Genomic DNA, 17,300 nt, shown 5'->3' with positions numbered 1-17,300 from the left:
AATTATAAAATACAAGCAGGTATCATATGTAACTGCCAAGACTATTGTACAGATCACCACATCCGCTGCCCCTTCCCCTTTCTAGCCGGCTCTGAGACTCCCAGAGGGGTTCGCAAAAACGTCTCCATCAAGAGAGCCGCAGCGACGCTGACGTTCAAACTATCGATGCGAGCTGGGTCAGATTCAACGCCTAGATGGGCGCTGTGTCGAGCACCAGGAATGCTAACGATCGCATCTGCATGTGACTTGATATGGGAGCTAAGCCCAGACCCCTCGCTCCCCATCATGATCACACTGGGAGATTGTGTGATAGGGTGGCTGCCGTCTGGTCCATCGCCTACTGATAGGCGGTCCAGATAGGTGGCACCGGACCCGGAGCGTCGGCCGCATAGAACTTCCATCCGTTGTTTTGGGACCGTTGGATGAAATCAATCTCGTTCTTGACCTGAAGAAGAGACATGTTCTCTGCTGCGCCGGCAGAAGCCTTGATGGTCACAGGCGAAAGAGGGGCTGAGTTGCGACCAGCAAAGACCACCGTATCAATTCCGAGATAGTAAGCGGAACGTATAATAGCGCCAAGGTTTCCAGGGTCAACGACACCATCCAGGAGTAGACACACCGGGTAGCGATACCTTTGTTCTCCCGACGGCGAGATTGGAGGGTGAAGAATAGAGATGCGGTCATCGGTACCATTAACTGCAGCTTCCTCCCGCGTTTGAGGTGCCAATTCTACGCGGAAATGGCTGTCGGTCATGGCCTGGACCGGATGGAAGCCACGAATTGGCAGTTTCGGCAAAGGCGATGCCTCCAAAACACAGCCATTGTGCGGTCTGCCAGCACTCATCTTGTCAAGAAGTCGGTCCCGACCGGCAAATGCCATTTTGACTTCAATGTTACTTGAGAGAGCCAGCTTGCGAAGAATAACCTTTGTGGGGCTAAGCTCTTCTCCGGCAGCTTGATAGAGATAGAGCTTGTATAGTTGGCGACGGCTGGAACGCAATGCTGCTTCAACGGCACCCGTGCCGTAAATGAACTCAGATGCCGGTGACGTGTAAGGTATCGACTCCGGGACCTTGACATTTTCCTTCACTCGCTCCGGGACACTCGCAGTAGCCCGATGAGCACGAGATACACCGTGAGTACTGACCTTCCGGGAGAACGACTTTACTTTCTCTGATATATCTGAATCCAAGTCGCGTGATTCACTCCTGCTTTTTGAATGCCCACGGTCCCGACCTTGCGACGGAGTTCGAAAACTGCCGCTCCGTACAAATTCATCGCGATCAAAGAGGTCGGAAACAGGCTTCCTTTCGGGCCTTCTCTCGTGCCACTTCTCGGGCTTTTTCTCGAAGCTCTTCTCGGGCCAACTTCTTTGGCCTTTTGATTGGTACTGATAATCATCTCTCCTCACCCGCCGGCGTCCATCACGCTCATCAAATGATCGACTAGACGAAGTCTCTCCAGGCTGTGATCGGCGAATACCCCGGCCAATAGCAGAGTTCAAAGAGGCATATCGAGCCGGTACTGAGCACTGAGTAGACTTTGTAAGCGATACACGCCCGCCAAAGGTTGATCTTGGAACGTTCAAAAGCATCTTGATGCTTTCGAAAGTAATTGTTTGCCCGTCAAGGCGAACATGGGAAAAGATACTCGGATTAAATGAAATCCGAGTCCTTATCTCCGATAAGATATGAACGGAACAACCATTTCCCGGGCAAACGCGCTCTTGTGGTGTTCACTACCCCAGAGTGCTCTCTGTCATTTTATATATCTCTGAGAAGCTGAGTTGCGATTCGTACTGGCCATCCTTGCTTTTAAATCACCTTCCAAGATTTTTTTTGAACCGCAAATATCTATGTCTATCCTCACTGTCCTCACAAAACACACTGGAAGCTCACCTGCTTCGCGTTCCATAGTGACTGTTTGCGCGGTTTCTATTAGCGCGTTCTGCCTCTTCAACTGACTTTCGTCGACATGACTCCTGGTCCTCTGGAAGGCCTTGAAGAGCCTGAGGCCTCTGACGCCATGGCCGCGCAGGACTCGAGCCAGCTTGCGGATTCCGCCTTGGACGAACTACACACTGCCAACGATGCCGTTCCAAAAACTCGAGAATCTAAAGGCCCAGAAGCCCCTCAGGAGGCTTTCACATCTACAGGATCCGAGACTTTCCAGATTGTCCCCCCAATTGTCCCAAATCCGAATGATTACGAGTACCTCCCAGGTCATTTCGCAGCGCGCCGAATCTTAGAGATCGACTCATCGAACGCTGAGAGGCCTCTTTATACTGTGCGTCTCCAAAGCGGAGAGTGTGAAACTGTGAGTTTTCTTTGTTGCTTTCATATCCTCATGGCATTCGGCTAATGTTTCTCTCCTTTGTTGCAGATGACCTACAATCGATTCATGAATTTAGAAAACAGCACCAAGGCTCTAGACCAATACAACCAAGACTCTGACTCGGATGATGATATCATGTTGATTGGCCGAAGACCTGTTTCTTACAAACTTTTCCATGCCGGTGATGGACCGGCATCCGACGATACGTACTCTGACAATCGAACTCGGCGCAAACTCAGCCGTTCAGCTACTCGTGGACGATACTCGGAGTTTTTCCAAACCGAACCAAGCTCGACAGCCCGAGAAGAAAGCTCCGCTGATGAGATTATCGATGCTCTGCCTCACACCAGAAATCTGAGACAAGGCGCCAGACGGGCCGGAAAGCGAGGACTCAGGCAAAGGCCAAGACAAAGCCTTCGATCATCCCGTTCTTCGTCCTCGGACGATTATTATGCTACGGTCAAACCTACACGAGTATCGGCGCGTGATAGAAAATCTCTCCGACAGAATTTACGGGAACGTCACGAGGACGATGTTTCGGAACTTGCAAGTGACGCCCCTAAGGAGCAAAGATACACTGGAGCCAGAGAGATTTTTCAAATCATCTCGCACGACGACGTGTTCCGGCAACGCCACTTTGCTTGCTGCGATACTTGCAGTTACTACGAAGATGATTCGGTAAAGGGGCCCTTAGTCTTTTGCCAAGGCTGCAGCACATCATACCATCAAACTTGCCTTGGCCCGCGGCACAGTCGAGAACACCTTGTGACAAAGATCGGTGATGGTCACTTCATTCTACAGTGCCGCCGCTGTCTTGGCATTTCTCACCAAAAACATGACATCTCTCCACATTTGGGCAAATGCGCGAATTGCCATGAGCTGGGTCCTATGTCGCAGCCTTTGCGACAGCGTCTCACCGCCAAGGAGGAGCAGCAGCAGCGTGTCGCTAATGATGGTGTGGACCCCGTCACCCTAGTTGATATGACTCGTGTGAACAACATCGACAATCTCCTGTTCAGATGCACCGGTTGCCATCGGGGCTTCCACGTGGAATGTCTTAAGCCGATGGCAGATATCGATAAATTTGATAACTTCCCGGATTACAGTGTCCACTGGCAATGCCAGGACTGCTCCAATGCGCCGGGTGAAATTCAGGAGATTCTTGCCTGGCGTCTTCTCGAACGCGAATCTATGGGATCGAATATTCCCCACTCTGAGATTGTCCCGGAAGTTAAGAAAGAGTATCTAATCAAGTGGAAACGCAAATCTTACTTCCGGGTCGCTTGGAAGCGAGGGGACTGGGTCTATTGCGTTAGTAATCCTACTACGCGTCGATCCTTTTTTATGTCAGACAGCGCTCGAAAGCCAACTTGGACAACAGAAGATGCAGTTTCTGAGGACAAATTGCGGGTTGACATTGTCTTTGAGGTGGCATACCGGGAAGATATCGCCGAGAAAGACAAGTCTAACCCTGAGACGGTCAAAGAGGCCTATGTCAAATACAAAGGCCTTAATTACGAGGATACAGTATGGGAGAAGCCACCCGATCCAAACGAAGCAATCGACAAAGATCGATGGAAGGACTTCTCGACTGCTTTCAATGACTGGCTGGTCCGAGGCGATATTTCAATTCCAGACCAAAACAAACTCAATGAAAGGTTGGCCCTGATTCGGACCCAGGACTTCGAGCAAGATCTGGTGATGCACACCCAATCCGATTTGATCTCTGGTGGTGACCTCATGGCATATCAACTGGACGGTGTGAACTGGCTTTACTACATGTTTGTCAAGCAGCAGAATGCCATTCTGGCGGATGACATGGGCCTTGGAAAGACCATACAGGTCATCGGTCTGCTCACGGTCCTCATTCAAAAACACTCATGCTGGCCTTTTTTGGTAGTATGTCCAAATTCGACCGTTCCAAATTGGCGACGTGAGATCAAGAACTGGGCACCAAGCCTTCAAGTCGTCACTTATTTCGGCTCTCGATATTCGCGCCAGATGGCCAGAGATTACGAAATGTTCCCACAGGGCGGAAAAAATCTCCATTGCCATGTTGTAATTGCTTCATACGAAAGCATGATCGATGATGACACAACAAAGGTTCTTAACAAGGTTCCATGGGTAGGATTGGTGGTGGATGAGGGACAACGTCTGAAAAATGACAGATCTCAGCTCTACGAAAAGCTCTGTCGCATGAAGTTTGGGTTTAAAGTCCTTCTCACGGGAACTCCTCTCCAGAATAACATTCGGGAGCTTTTCAATCTACTCCAGTTTCTTGATCGAGACAAAAATGCAGAAGAATTGGAAGAGGAATACAGATCCCTTAATTCAGAGAAGATCCGGGCCCTTCATGAAATGATCCGCCCGTTCTTCCTTCGTCGCACCAAAGCCGAGGTTCTGCCTTTCTTGCCTCCAATGGTACAGATCATCGTTCCCGTCTCAATGTCTCTGGTGCAGAAGAAACTGTACAAATCAATTCTTGGAAAAAATCCTCAATTGATCAGAGCCATCATCAAGAAACAGACCGGCCAAATTAGAAAGCAGGATCGGCACAATTTGAACAACATCTTGATGCAACTCCGGAAATGCCTCTGCCATCCTTTTATTTACAACCGGGCCATCGAGGAGTACACCAGTGATTCCGACAAGGCACAAAGGCACTTGGTGGAGGCCTCTGGGAAGCTTCGATTGCTCAACCTGATGCTGCCAAGGTTGCAGGAGCGCGGACATCGGGTTTTGATTTTCAGCCAGTTTTTGGAAAACCTTGATGTGATGGAAGACTTCCTCCACGGCCTGGGCCTAAACTACGGCCGGCTAGATGGCAGGCTATCCGCTAAAGACAAACAGCAACAAATCGATCAATTCAATCAGCCCAATTCTCCGATGTTTGCCTTCCTACTATCAACTCGATCGGGCGGAGTGGGAATCAATCTTGCTACCGCCGACACAGTCATCATCATGGACCCTGATTTCAACCCCAAGCAGGATATGCAAGCCTTGTCGCGAGCCCATCGAATTGGCCAGCAAAAACCTGTCCTTGTTTTCCACTTGACAACTCGTGCTTCGGTGGAGGAGAAAATTATGTTGAAGGGCAAGAAGAAGCTGGCGCTCGATCATGTGCTTATCGATCGCATGGAGGCCGATGAGGATGAAGAGAATCTAGAGTCAATACTTCAACACGGTGCAGCATCTCTGTTTGATGATGATGATTCGGGTGATATCCACTACGATTTGCCGTCCATTGATAGATTGCTGGACCGCAGTCAAGCTGAGAAAGCAGAGCAAAGTGCCACCGATGATTCTGGCCAAACGGACCAGCCGAAGTTTAATTTTGCACGCGTCTGGCAGAATGATCGAGGCACCTTGGAAGAGGTCGCCGAGGAGACCGAAGAGATCACAGCTGCCGATGTCACTGCCTGGGAAGAAATTCTTCGCGAGCGTGAGCGCGATGCCAATGAAGAGGCATCTTCGAACATGGAAGGTCTGGGCCGCGGTAAGCGCAAGCGAGCCACGATCAACTACCAGAATACCCGAGAGGAAGAAGCCGGAGATCACGAGATCCCCGAGTCCTCGCCTGTCAAGCGGCGGGGCAAATCACGCAGTAACGATGACAGTGATGCCGAGTTCCAAGAGGGTGGATCGGAAAGCGACTCGGCGGACGACGAGGATGCAGGCGCAGATCCCATGGATTTGGGCCTGGATAGCGGGATGCCTCCGAGGCCGAAAGCTCGTCCCTTCGAGCGCGTGCAGGTGCCGCCACATGCGATGCCGTCTCATTTCGATGGCGCTATGGATCCCCAGTCTTACATGCAGACCGGTCCGAAATGCCTTGCATGCGGCGAGCCTCATTATCCAGGCCTTTGTCCACTAAAGCGGGCGGGTGTTGAACACTGTCCCCTTTGCGGCTTGGCACACTTTGGAAAGCGCCGCGCCTGTCCGCATTTACGATCGCCAATTCAAATTCAACGCATGCTGGGGGCGCTTTCACAGAGCAAAGAAGACCCAAAGCTTGTCGCCATGGCTACAAAGTACCTGAGAGTTATCCTCACAAGCGATGCACAGCGCCAGAGGTTGAAGGCAGCAATGGCTGCGGGTGCTGTTCATCAACCCGAGTCTACTCAGGGAGCTACAGCATCTACTCTACATGCTCCTCCTACAAGTACCTCTGTATCCGCGCGGGTTCCTCAACGGGGTCTTCCTCCCGCCGCGCAACATCTCGGGGGCGAATCAGCTCATTATGACGTTACTGGCCATGATTCTTCCATTGTTGTCTCGAACAACACCAAGCCCAAGCCCTCTCCTGTTCGGACTTCCACGGGCCCTGTCACGAAGCAGCTCCCTCTCCAGTAGGTGCGCTGTTTCATATCCATCTCAGTTCAGAATCGAGCATTTTCATTTTGCATACATCATAGTGATCGCGGCGCGATGATATCATGACAGCACGCAAATAGAGTGTGAATGGCACGGGCATTCAATTTTCGAGACCTGCTCTTTCACTTCATTTTCAAGGGTGCCCAGATATGCAGGTTATGGGAAGCTTTCTTTTCTTTGTATTTACTTTACGACGATACCCCAGTGATTATAGAAATATTTTGATTCTAAAGACTTTCAGAAGTCGAACATCAAAGATTTTCCCAACAGTGCTCAAACTTAAGGGTAACTGATCTGTAAACATCAAGAACAGGAGCGTTAAGCTTCAGGCCACGCTGGACTTTGTTCCATCAGGGGTCATGCGGCATTGAGTGCAGCCTGTTAAGCGAAGTACAACGGCATGCGTCGTGTCCATTGATACGAACACGTCGGTCGCTGTAAAAGCCGATGAGAGGTAATCATGTTGGCTCTCGAACAGACAAGCTACCATCCATCCGGAAAACACGCCTCTCTGCGAAGACTGCGACACCTGGGACCTGGAGACCACAAAGGCTTTCGGCGTTACTCTAGGCAACTGCAATGATCTCCTCGTCAAGCTGATGAAGGCTGCGAGGGCTGCAAGTTCTTCTGTGCAATTTAACAATTCTTCATGTCGCTGGAGAACTCGACGTGACAAATTATCTGAGCGGGTGGTAAACTTTAGCCACCTACGTCTGAGATGCAACAGAAAAGGGATTCATGGGCATGACAATGTCCGCAGATGATTGTTGTCTAGACATGTGTGTTGTTAATGACTATGCAGGTATGACATTCGTGGTCGCATTCTGTTTAATGGCCATGTGCATAGACTGACTTTATCAGACCCCTCTGTTGATGGGCTTGATGCTTCCGGGAAGTGTCGGTCAGCTCGCGGGACGATAAATGCTTGACGAGAATTTCGGATTGGATGTCGGAATGTACAGGGCATGAGACATGCTATCCATCCAGTTCAGTTCCTTTGCCGAAAAGGGTCATCGAGATTTCCCCTACAGTGGATCCGCGGGTTATCACCTCTGAGGAGCGGAGCGGTGCCTACATCATCTTGAGCCATCAATGCTCCGAGGAAGAAGAGCCAGAAGAAAGCAGTCTCTCGATTCCTTTGGATGCCACGGCTTGTTCCAAGGCTGTGTCTGACGTCATTGATATCGCCCGCCGCTTGGGATATTGGTATCTCGCTTCATATCACCGCTTCCGAGCTTTCAGACCCGTCTGGCATTTTGAAAATCTACGGCCAGGCAGTATTGATGCTTGTAGCTTCGGCCGGGGATGAATCCCACGATGGACTGTTCCAAGACAGGAAGATTCTTTGTTCAAACCCGCAATGGGGCCTCACACAGATAAATGTTTCTGACCGCGAGAGCTCCGCTGGGATTCAAGTATCGAGAGGTCTCCACTCGCTGTGCATGGTTGGAATTTTGTGGAGAGGATACTGGCGCCGCGTATTGTACATTTTACAAAACGGCAGCTTGTTTGAGAATGTGCTTCTGGTTATCAATTTGAGGTGGCCAAGCTCGTTGGAGACCAAGATCTTGGGCCAAGACACAACGCCTTTGACAAAAGTGACATGCAGCGATATTTGCAGCACACTCTTCGGCAATGCCCACTTCAAGGTGACGAAAATATGGTGACGAAGCAAGTCAAGAGTCCGAGAAGCAGCTAAAGACTTAGACCCAGAACGTCAACACCCTCGCCTTGGGTACATTTGAAGACCCTTCTGACAAACTCCCTGTTATAGGGAGGATCGTACGAGCCATGAATGAAGGAACAATGGGAGACTACCTTGCCGGGATCTGGAGCAATCTTATTGTGTCTGGGCTTTGCTGGGGCCGAATGTTCTCTCTTCCGAGCCGCCCCGGAATACAGGGCTCCAACCTGGAGTTGGGCCGGCGTAGATGGTCCTGTGGCCATCAACCTCATCCAAACAGATGATACTCCAGTTTCATTGTAGGCGCAAAGGTATCAGCCAGAGGTTATCTCGCACCACATTGTGCTTGTGGACCCTTCCAATCCCTTTGGGCGTGTTTTGCAAGGGTCAAACATCATCCTCGAGGCGGCATGTATAGGGTTCAAAAAGCTGACTGATAATCCCAAGAGTCCCGAGAGTCAGCCGCAGGTTTTTCAAGCGAGACCAGTTCTGGATCAAACGCTGAAGTTCGACTGCGGCTGCTCCAGACCTAGATCAGCTGAGGTTCAAGAGGCAGACACGGCTCAGCTCACTCGAGTGATTGAACACCATGTCTGCGTCGTTCTCAAATTCGACGGATGGACCACGGAAAGCGATGAAGGATGATGTGTTCTTCTCATCTTAAAAGGCTCCGACAGCGATGAGTCTTTGACAAGAGTAGGATATTTGACAATTGGCTTTAGCAAGTGGCAAAAGCTGGCTGACCATTGCGGCACCTTCGATGCCTTGGGATGGGAAAGACGCAAGCTCAAACTGTTCTAATCGCGAAAGGATATGCGAGCTCATTTAGCGTTCCATGTTTTCCAACCCCTGTCCCGCCCTCGATAGTGTTTTCAAGCTTATTCAATGGCGAAGTTTTTGCCCGAGGTGATCATGTTGTAGGCGTGCTGGTATTATTATGCTGAATCCCGAGCGGCCCGAAGTAGGGTCTAATGATGTCACGAGACCACAGGCCATAACGAACACCCAGGACCAACCAATCTGTATCTCAGTATCGCAAGTCAATACGGCCTTTCCTTGGGTATTTTGAGGTCATATCCTATCACAATGTCGGAAATCAACTGTTAATCTATCCTTGGAGAACCGGGATAATGCACCACCCAAGGGAGACCATTTCTGCCCAGAGTTTCGGCAGTTGCAAGTTATGTCGCGGCAGAAGCGGCTTTGAGTGTTGTTGTGGCTCTCAGTAGGATCATATACCTAAGCAAGGGAATGGGTTAGCTCAGATGCTCCTCGAGGGCGCCAGAATGATGCTTGGCTCTTTTCAAACCTTGCACTCAAATAGACAGCGAGTGCCAATCTTGCTCCGCCTATTTGCAAATCAAACTAGAACGGCCATTATGGCATACAATACCTTTCGAATTTGACTTTGATCGGCAGACCGCGAGACTGCAATGGCATGAAAGAAAGAGATATGGCTGGATCCTTTTCTCCAGGGCCGTGATGGGAGTATGTGACGGGAAAGATATGCAAGATGAGAAAGGAACATGGATTATGTGCAGAATAGTCAATTGAGATCTCGACTGAAAGGCTGATGCAGCTAACCGACGGCTCCGCGGCCATTCAACTTGTTGTTTGTAGTCGTTTGGACGTGGCAACGACTCCGTACCTGAGACCTCTGGATACTTCGGTCTTGATCAATGGAAATGGTACGTATCTGAGGGAGAATCCAGTTTTAGATCGAGATCTTCAACTCGAGAATCCGTCAATGGCAGTTCCGGAATGTACAATTGCAGCCCATTTGTTGGGCATGAAACTGACAGGAATCAGTCTTGCTGCTTATTTAAATGGCCGTATGGCTCACAACTTGGCCTTCGCTGGGCCAGGAGTCTTGGACACGGTGAGTTGGTGTTGGTGTACCATCGCAGTGAAGATTCCAAGTCTACTGCAGCGGGGCGTCACCTTTTACAACCAATGTTCACTGTCGAAACACCATACGCTTTCACTTTACCGGGATATTCCAGCTTCAAAAGATCACTTCACGTCTCTCACTTCGATCTCTCTTCCTTTCCCATCTCTCCATCACACCAACTCTCATCCTTTGCTCTTCTCAGCTGGTTTCAACAATCTCTATTCATCTACACATATTATTATTTGTGTATCATTATCACTTGTTAAGACGAACGGCCTGCTGTTGTCACCATGGGCAGCCAGGATCGTCCTTCATTCTTTTGTTCTCGTCCCGATGGGAGCCTGACGCCGCTCATCGCGGTTGATGACCTCCCTCTCACTTTGTCTGTCCGCGGTGTCTCTCGTTCTCTTACTCCTGGTGACACTCAGGGGATGACCAGCTGCGGCGTTGCCACTCCGCGGGTCGAGCCCTGGATCGTCGATGGTGCTCCTTCTGATGCTGGTGCCACGGCAGATGAAAGGGCTCACGAGATCAGATCCCTACTGTTCAGGATCCTTCGTGAAGATAGCGTGCACGGGGATACCCGTTCTGCCATTCAGGAAGTCCTCTTCCGTGGATTTGATGCTCCTTCCCCGGTTGCTACGAGTGGCTCTTTCGCTTCTGCTGTCTCTATTCCTGTTCCTGGCACTGTTTCTACTTTCGGTCATGTTACCCAGTCCGCCTCTCAGTCTGGATTTGCCAATGCCCAAGAGGGCAACTTCCAGGTCAGTCAGAAGAACGTCAGTCACTTCATCAAGACCTGGTAACATATGAAAGACAACTGACTGGCTTCACAGGCACATAGCAAGAAGCAATATTGCTCCTACTGGATCCGTCACGGCGAGTGCGACTACTCTCAGCAAGGTAATAACACTCTTTCAGATCGTACTCAAATCAGAACATTGCTGACTTCACTTATCTGAAGGCTGCCTGTATAAGCATGAGATGCCTATGGACACGCAGCTACTGGAGAAGCTTGGTCTTCGTGATATTCCTCGATGGTACCGTGAGAAGTTCTCAGTTGCTAGTCTACAGTCTGGTCATGGAAACAAAGGTGGTCAGATCCAGTATGCTCTCACCGAGAATGCTCACCAGTCTTCTTCTCCGTCACCCCAGAGATCTATCGAGTGGAGCCCTTCTGTCAACGCACCAGAGAGCAACGAGGCTCGCTCTAACCAGAGTCGCCACAAGACACCTAAGTCTCCCCGTGGTCCTGGTTTCGGGCCTGGCAAATCTCGTGGCAATGTTACCAAGCTTCAGCAGTCACGCAAGAACTACGCCGAGTCCGCTAATGTCACTCCCACTTCATCCAGTGCCAGCTCTGGTGACTCTTTCGTCATTCCTCATGCTCCCAGTCACTCTCTCGGTGTTCCTCTCGCTTCTGCTCAGCAGAATGCCAGTAAATTCTCCGTCCAGAGCAAGCACTTACTCGACAAGGCTGATATGACCGCCAAGAGACTTGACCTGACTACCGGCTTCCCCAAGCTTACCGTGGAAGAAGATGTCCACACTTTCTCAAAGATTGGATTCCGTACCAAGTCTCGTCGTCCATACGAGTATGACCGCGATAAATTCGGCGGTGACGCCAATGTTCAAAGCCCGTCAAACGGTAATCCTCCCACAGTCAACCCTACCAATCGTCCCAATACATCTGTCAGCGGTCCTGTTTCCATTATTGTCAACTCTGATTTGCACCGCCACGTCGCTGTCACCACGAACCTTGGTCCTCGTCTTGTCCGTCCTGCTGTTGTCCCTGTTTCCCGTCATACTTCTCTCAACTTCAAGGACCCCGAGCAACGCCGTATTTACAACGAACTCCTGTCCAACAGCGAAGCAATTCACCCGCGCGACATGGAGTACACATACGGTGCTATCGGCGAGCCTGTCGAGTATCCCAACACTTCGTCGAATTCTAGCGCTGACTCTGCCTTGTTGTCCAACCTCGACAAGTTCTTTGACGAGGCTGTCAAGAGGAACGCCCAAGCCTGACAAATTAGTCGTCAGCATCCTCGTCGGTCACCTGTTCTTCCCGAGACTGACTTGTTGATTAATTACATGAGGAACTCCATGAAGCCGAACAAAATCAAGTCTGATATACTGTCAACTCGCCCAACACATGTTTTTTCTTCCGCGGCTTGGACTACCCTTCCGGGGACTCGCTGCCTATGTGGCTGTCGATTTGCCATCTTTTCAAGTTGGTGACTTGCTGCCCTTGTGCCTTTTGTGGTTGGTGAATTTACGGGGAGAGGACGAATTGAAGGATCTCGACTTGACATGACCTGAATGACGTGTTTCTTTGATGAAGTTTCTTTGAGGAAGTAGTTAGCGAATTCGATGACTTTTAACGCTACCCTCCCAATCTGTTAATCTTGAAGTCTAGATTCTGGCGATAACGCGCGAAGACGAAAGATCCTGTTCCAACTGCGAAGAAGAGAATGCAATCAACACGAATCTACAACAGTGCAGAGCAGATGACAGTGGCAGCGAGACGCCAATGGATTGTAATGTTATGACTATTGTACAGCGAGAAGAAAAATGAAGCCGATTAGACCTCCTGGAATATGCGCCCGCGCCTCGCAAATGTCGACCACAGTTTTATCCCAACACACCAAAGAAAGACCATGCAAAAGCATATACAACGCTCGTCTACGACTCATCGACGAACTGGCTTCTTACCTCCACGAGCTCCAACCTTGACAGCAACACGCTCACGCTCCTCGGCAGCCTGGGCCTTCAATGCAGGGTTGAACTCGGGGAGAGCCTGAACGGCATGGGAGATGACCTTGCTACCATCCACGATCGCCGCACGCTCCTTCTCAGCAGCGATGCGCTCGGCACGGCGAGCGGCCAATTGTTGCCGGCGCTCTTCAGTCATGTTCCAAGCTTCAGGGAATTGGACGCGAGACTTGGGCTTGTGGTGGCGGAGGTCGAGAGGAATATCGGTAAAGGCATCGCCTGTCTTGGCCTCCTTGATCAAAGAGTTGATAACGTCGGCCAAGTACCGCTTATTCTGTGCGCGGGAGCCGAATTGCTCGCTGGACATCTTGACAATGTCGGTCTGGGGGTTGTAGCGGGTGCCAACCAGCTTGAGGAATGTCTGGCGCTGGGCCTCGGAGAGATACTTGGGGGCCAAATCCTTTGAGGCAAGTTCCACAACGACCTTGGGCTCAGCCGGGTGCTGCTCGCCCATGTATGTGGTATAGCGGAAGCGGAGAATGTGTGTATCCGGAGGCAGGGTGAAAGGTTTGGCCAGCTCTAAATGGAAGACTGCTGTTAGGCACTGCGATGCATGAAAAGGGCGGTTTTGAAACTTACTGCTCAGCATTGGCATATCCCATGCCGCGATACGGGCATATTCTCTGACCTCCCGGTGCAATTCCAACTCAGCGTGTGCCATCGCGGTGATTTCGTCGTCATTGATCTCCTCATCACCGTCCTCTACTTGGGCAAACTCATCCGGATCATCCTCGGCCCAGAAACCACGCTGTTTGCCCCTAATATCTTCGAATCGCAGATCCTCCTCCTTGTCAATCTGGTTGACTTTCTTGTCGAGCTCGGCGAACATCGCGGCGCGCTTTTCGATATCGTTGAATTCGGCTACGAGGCGGCGATTCTCGGCATCGAATTGGGCCCGCTCTTCGGGAGCCATCATATCGTACATAGATCGGTCTTCCTTGCTGAGGAGGTCTGGGGAGTACTCAGGCGCAGCCGGGTAATCCTCAGCCTTGAGGTCCTTCGGGGGCGGAGGAACGACCCGGTCCTCGGACACGAATCGGAACGGGGATGTTGAAAATGACCGCGCAGGAAGGAACCTTGGGCCCCTTTGGCCCAAGGCTCGGGCTGAGCGTGTCAACGACCGAGCAGCGCAAGCCATTGTTGCGGGCGTGGAGTGTAGAATGGGCTACGGCGCACCTTCGATGTTTTCCACCTTGAAGTCCGCAATACGCTAAGCCTAACTGGGGCTAGTCCCAATAGTCACGTGGCTCAATGAGATACGGTTGCTATTGTCCAACACCTTCTCGCTGGGTACAGTCTCCGTACTTGGAACAGTTTAGTCGGAGACTATGAAGGTCTGCTTAGTTACGGTCGGGGCGACCGCATCATTTCTCAAACTCGTGCGACAAGTGCTCAGCGAACCGTTCTTGGCATGCCTTAAGCAACATGACTACACCCACTTGCTGGTTCAGTATGGCAAGGATGGCAAGCCCATAATGGACGAATTCCTAGCAAACAACCCAGACGGCAGTGAGTCATTACATGGGATTGGTATTGGTGGCTTCGACTTCAAGCCGAACCTGGACTCGTCAATCCGTCTGGCAATGGCCGATGAAGCCAAAAACCAAGAACAGGGACTAATGATTACTCATGCCGGTGAGCTACTATCTTCAAATCCGTGTCACTCTAAGTCTCTTGCCTAATTTGCTAGGTACTGGCTCGATTCTGGAAGGTCTCCGGGCTCAGCTTCCTCTCATTGTTGTCCCCAATACTGATCTCGCCGACAACCACCAAGAGCAGCTGGCAATCGAGCTAGACAGGACTAAATATGCAGTGAACACTTTAGTAGAGTGAGTTCATACAATATCCGACTATGTGTGTGCTCTGTTCTAATGCCGATCCAGGGATCTCGTCTCCGCAGTCGCAAAGGCTGAATCTATGCGCCACCAGCGACCTGGCATGAATGGGGCCCATGAAAGCAGCCAGGAGAACGAAATGCAGATCAGTCGTGCTATGGCCGACCAGCTTGCTACGCTCGACTGAATTTATCTTTTCAATAATTGTATATAATCGGTGATTGGGAAATTCTTTCTCTCATGGAGCAGTTTGGCGTTGGCGATTCATTTGACTCTGACTTGAAGGAAGATTCAGGATCTTCAGGGAATTTGGGCTCAGCGTGTTGAACGGTATAACGAGGAAGTGGCTTTCTATTGCGAGGAAATGTATAAATATCAGCCTTTGAGCACCTCTCGGGTTGTAATTCGATTATGATTCATGACTGGACCTAGCGTGTTCCGAGATAGACCGTCAAAGGCTGCTGGCCGATATATACGGATTTCAACGATGCAAGTCAAGTTTATCCCGAAAAATTTGTATCATCATTTTTGATTGTTACCGGCCCTAGATTTGAAAAATCATTGATCAAATGTATTTCCTAATTATTGCAGCTAAGTGCTTGGATAGCCTCTTCCATGCTCCCATGAACCAATTAAGATAGTCTCAACAACTCACGGCTAAAAAAAATTTTGAATAAAAATTCCAACAAATGATCGACGGGCCGACCTTAATTAGGTAGCCCGAACACAAGTTTATACAAAAGTCGTGAATCCACGGATGGAGTGGATGGGCGGTATCAGCCTCCATCATTGGCCCAAGCTCCTTGTTGACAACTCCCGACGCGAAAACCTTCCACTCCTGACTCGAGATCGGACGTTGCCCACTGCGCAGATATCTGCTGTCAACTCCCCGATCGCGCCCCTGATACCCCGAGCCGTCGATCCTAGGCCGTGGGGCCGTCCCAAATATTCGCCTCTCCAATTCCCCCGACCTCCTCGATCTCACACGCATCCCCGCAATGGCTGAAGCTACCCTTCACAACGTGCCAATTGTCATTGACAATGGCAGTGGTACAATTCGAGCTGGTTTTGCAGGAGAGGAAATTCCGTCATGCTATTTCCCCTCGTTTGTTGGTCGTCCCAAGCATCCACGGGTCATGGCTGGTGGTCTGGAGGGAGACTCGTTCATCGGCTCGCGCGCACAGGAGCTCCGCGGACTGCTGAAGATTCGGTATCCCCTTGAGCATGGTATCGTCACAAATTGGGAGGATATGGAGTCGATCTGGCACTATGTCTACGAGAACGAATTAAAGACCCTGCCCGAAGAGCACCCCGTGCTGCTCACTGAACCCCCGCTGAACCCTCGCGCCAACCGCGACATTGCCGCCCAGTTGATGTTTGAGGCATTCAATGTGCCGGCTCTGTACATGTCCATTCAAGCGGTTTTGTCTCTTTACGCGTCTGGACGCACTACCGGTGTGGTTCTCGACTCGGGAGATGGTGTCTCCCATGCCGTGCCCGTCTTTGAAGGTTTCGCCATTCCCAACAGTATCCGGAGGATTGATGTTGCTGGTCGGGATGTTACCGAACAGATGCAATTACTATTGAGGAAGGCCGGTCATGTGCTGCACACCAGCGCTGAGAAGGAGGTGGTTCGCATGATCAAGGAGAAGGTCTGCTACGTGTCGCTGGACCCCAAGCGCGAGGAGAAGGAGTGGATGAACAGCTACCATAAGTCGGACTCCAAGGCAGTCGACTACGTTCTGCCCGATGGACACAAGATCAAGGTAAGTCGTAATCTGATGTCACTCAAATAACCCCGTGTTAATGTTCCTTCCCCACACAGATCGGCCAAGAACGCTACCGCGCCCCCGAGATTCTGTTCGACCCTGAACTCATTGGCCTCGAGTACCCTGGTGTACATCAGATCGTGCAGGATGCCATCACTCGTACAGATCTCGACCTCCGCAAATCACTATACCTCAATATTGTGCTTTCTGGTGGATCAACACTTTGCAAGAACTTCCCCGATCGATTGATGCGCGAGATCAAACGACTGGCCGTTGAGGACATGAAGATTCGTATTTCTGCGCCTGCGGAGCGCAAGTACACCACCTGGATTGGTGGTAGCATTCTCGCTGGTCTCAGCACGTTCAGAAAGGTATGTATCGACTTTCAAAGACCCTGGCAACTAATCGCAAGCTAACTGATACTTTGCAGATGTGGGTTAGCGCGGACGAATGGCATGAGGACCCTGAAGTGATCTTCAAGCGATTTGCTTAGAGACAAGGTCCACCACAAAATCCAACCGTGAAATGTCCAACGCCTCAACATCCAACCTCTGACTTTCTACCCCCAATGGGAAAACGCCCCATTCTCAGACCGAGTTCATTGCCACGCACTACTATTGTGGCACACAGTAGCAACG

General features: G+C 50.7%; 6 protein-coding genes across 6 annotated transcripts; 4 read left to right on the top strand and 2 right to left on the bottom strand.

Moving 5' to 3' along the window:
- Positions 1 to 53: 53 nt before the first annotated feature.
- N7477_009975 (RNA methyltransferase, TrmH family) lies at positions 54 to 1,594 on the bottom strand (the record flags this gene model as incomplete). The annotated part of the gene is made up of 2 exons (XM_056971636.1): positions 54 to 294; positions 342 to 1,594. 2 exons carry the CDS (start codon positions 1,592 to 1,594, stop codon positions 54 to 56), a joined length of 1,494 nt encoding a protein of 497 aa, XP_056818615.1.
- Positions 1,595 to 1,974: 380 nt separating this feature from the next.
- Positions 1,975 to 6,687, top strand: N7477_009974 (uncharacterized protein; the record flags this gene model as incomplete). Its single annotated transcript, XM_056971635.1, has 2 exons — positions 1,975 to 2,316; positions 2,383 to 6,687. 2 exons carry the CDS (start codon positions 1,975 to 1,977, stop codon positions 6,685 to 6,687), a joined length of 4,647 nt encoding a protein of 1,548 aa, XP_056818614.1.
- A 3,886-nt stretch (positions 6,688 to 10,573) lies between these two features.
- Positions 10,574 to 12,311, top strand: N7477_009973 (uncharacterized protein; the record flags this gene model as incomplete). The annotated part of the gene is made up of 3 exons (XM_056971634.1): positions 10,574 to 11,062; positions 11,120 to 11,186; positions 11,248 to 12,311. The coding sequence occupies 3 exons, from the start codon at positions 10,574 to 10,576 to the stop codon at positions 12,309 to 12,311; spliced, it is 1,620 nt and encodes a 539-aa protein (XP_056818613.1).
- Positions 12,312 to 12,975: 664 nt separating this feature from the next.
- N7477_009972 (mitochondrial 37S ribosomal protein mS35) lies at positions 12,976 to 14,196 on the bottom strand (the record flags this gene model as incomplete). Its single annotated transcript, XM_056971633.1, has 1 exon — positions 12,976 to 14,196. One exon carries the CDS (start codon positions 14,194 to 14,196, stop codon positions 12,976 to 12,978), a length of 1,221 nt encoding a protein of 406 aa, XP_056818612.1.
- Positions 14,197 to 14,377: 181 nt separating this feature from the next.
- Positions 14,378 to 15,080, top strand: alg13 (N-acetylglucosaminyldiphosphodolichol N-acetylglucosaminyltransferase catalytic subunit ALG13; the record flags this gene model as incomplete). Its single annotated transcript, XM_056971632.1, has 3 exons — positions 14,378 to 14,693; positions 14,749 to 14,887; positions 14,942 to 15,080. Coding segments are annotated over 3 exons (594 nt in total), but the record flags the coding sequence as incomplete, so codon positions are not given.
- Positions 15,081 to 15,891: 811 nt separating this feature from the next.
- Positions 15,892 to 17,155, top strand: N7477_009970 (actin-related protein ArpA; the record flags this gene model as incomplete). Its single annotated transcript, XM_056971631.1, has 3 exons — positions 15,892 to 16,659; positions 16,719 to 17,033; positions 17,093 to 17,155. 3 exons carry the CDS (start codon positions 15,892 to 15,894, stop codon positions 17,153 to 17,155), a joined length of 1,146 nt encoding a protein of 381 aa, XP_056818610.1.
- Between the last annotated feature and the right edge of the window lie 145 nt (positions 17,156 to 17,300).

The sequence above is a fragment of the Penicillium maclennaniae genome (assembly GCF_028827695.1).
Source record: "Penicillium maclennaniae strain IBT 15551 chromosome Unknown utg000008l:1.0-3552695.0:1.0-3555053.0, whole genome shotgun sequence".
NCBI classification, from domain to species: Eukaryota; Fungi; Ascomycota; class Eurotiomycetes; order Eurotiales; family Aspergillaceae; genus Penicillium; species Penicillium maclennaniae.
The sequence above is the reverse complement of the archived record's forward strand: the minus strand, read 5'-3'. Positions and strand labels throughout refer to the sequence as shown.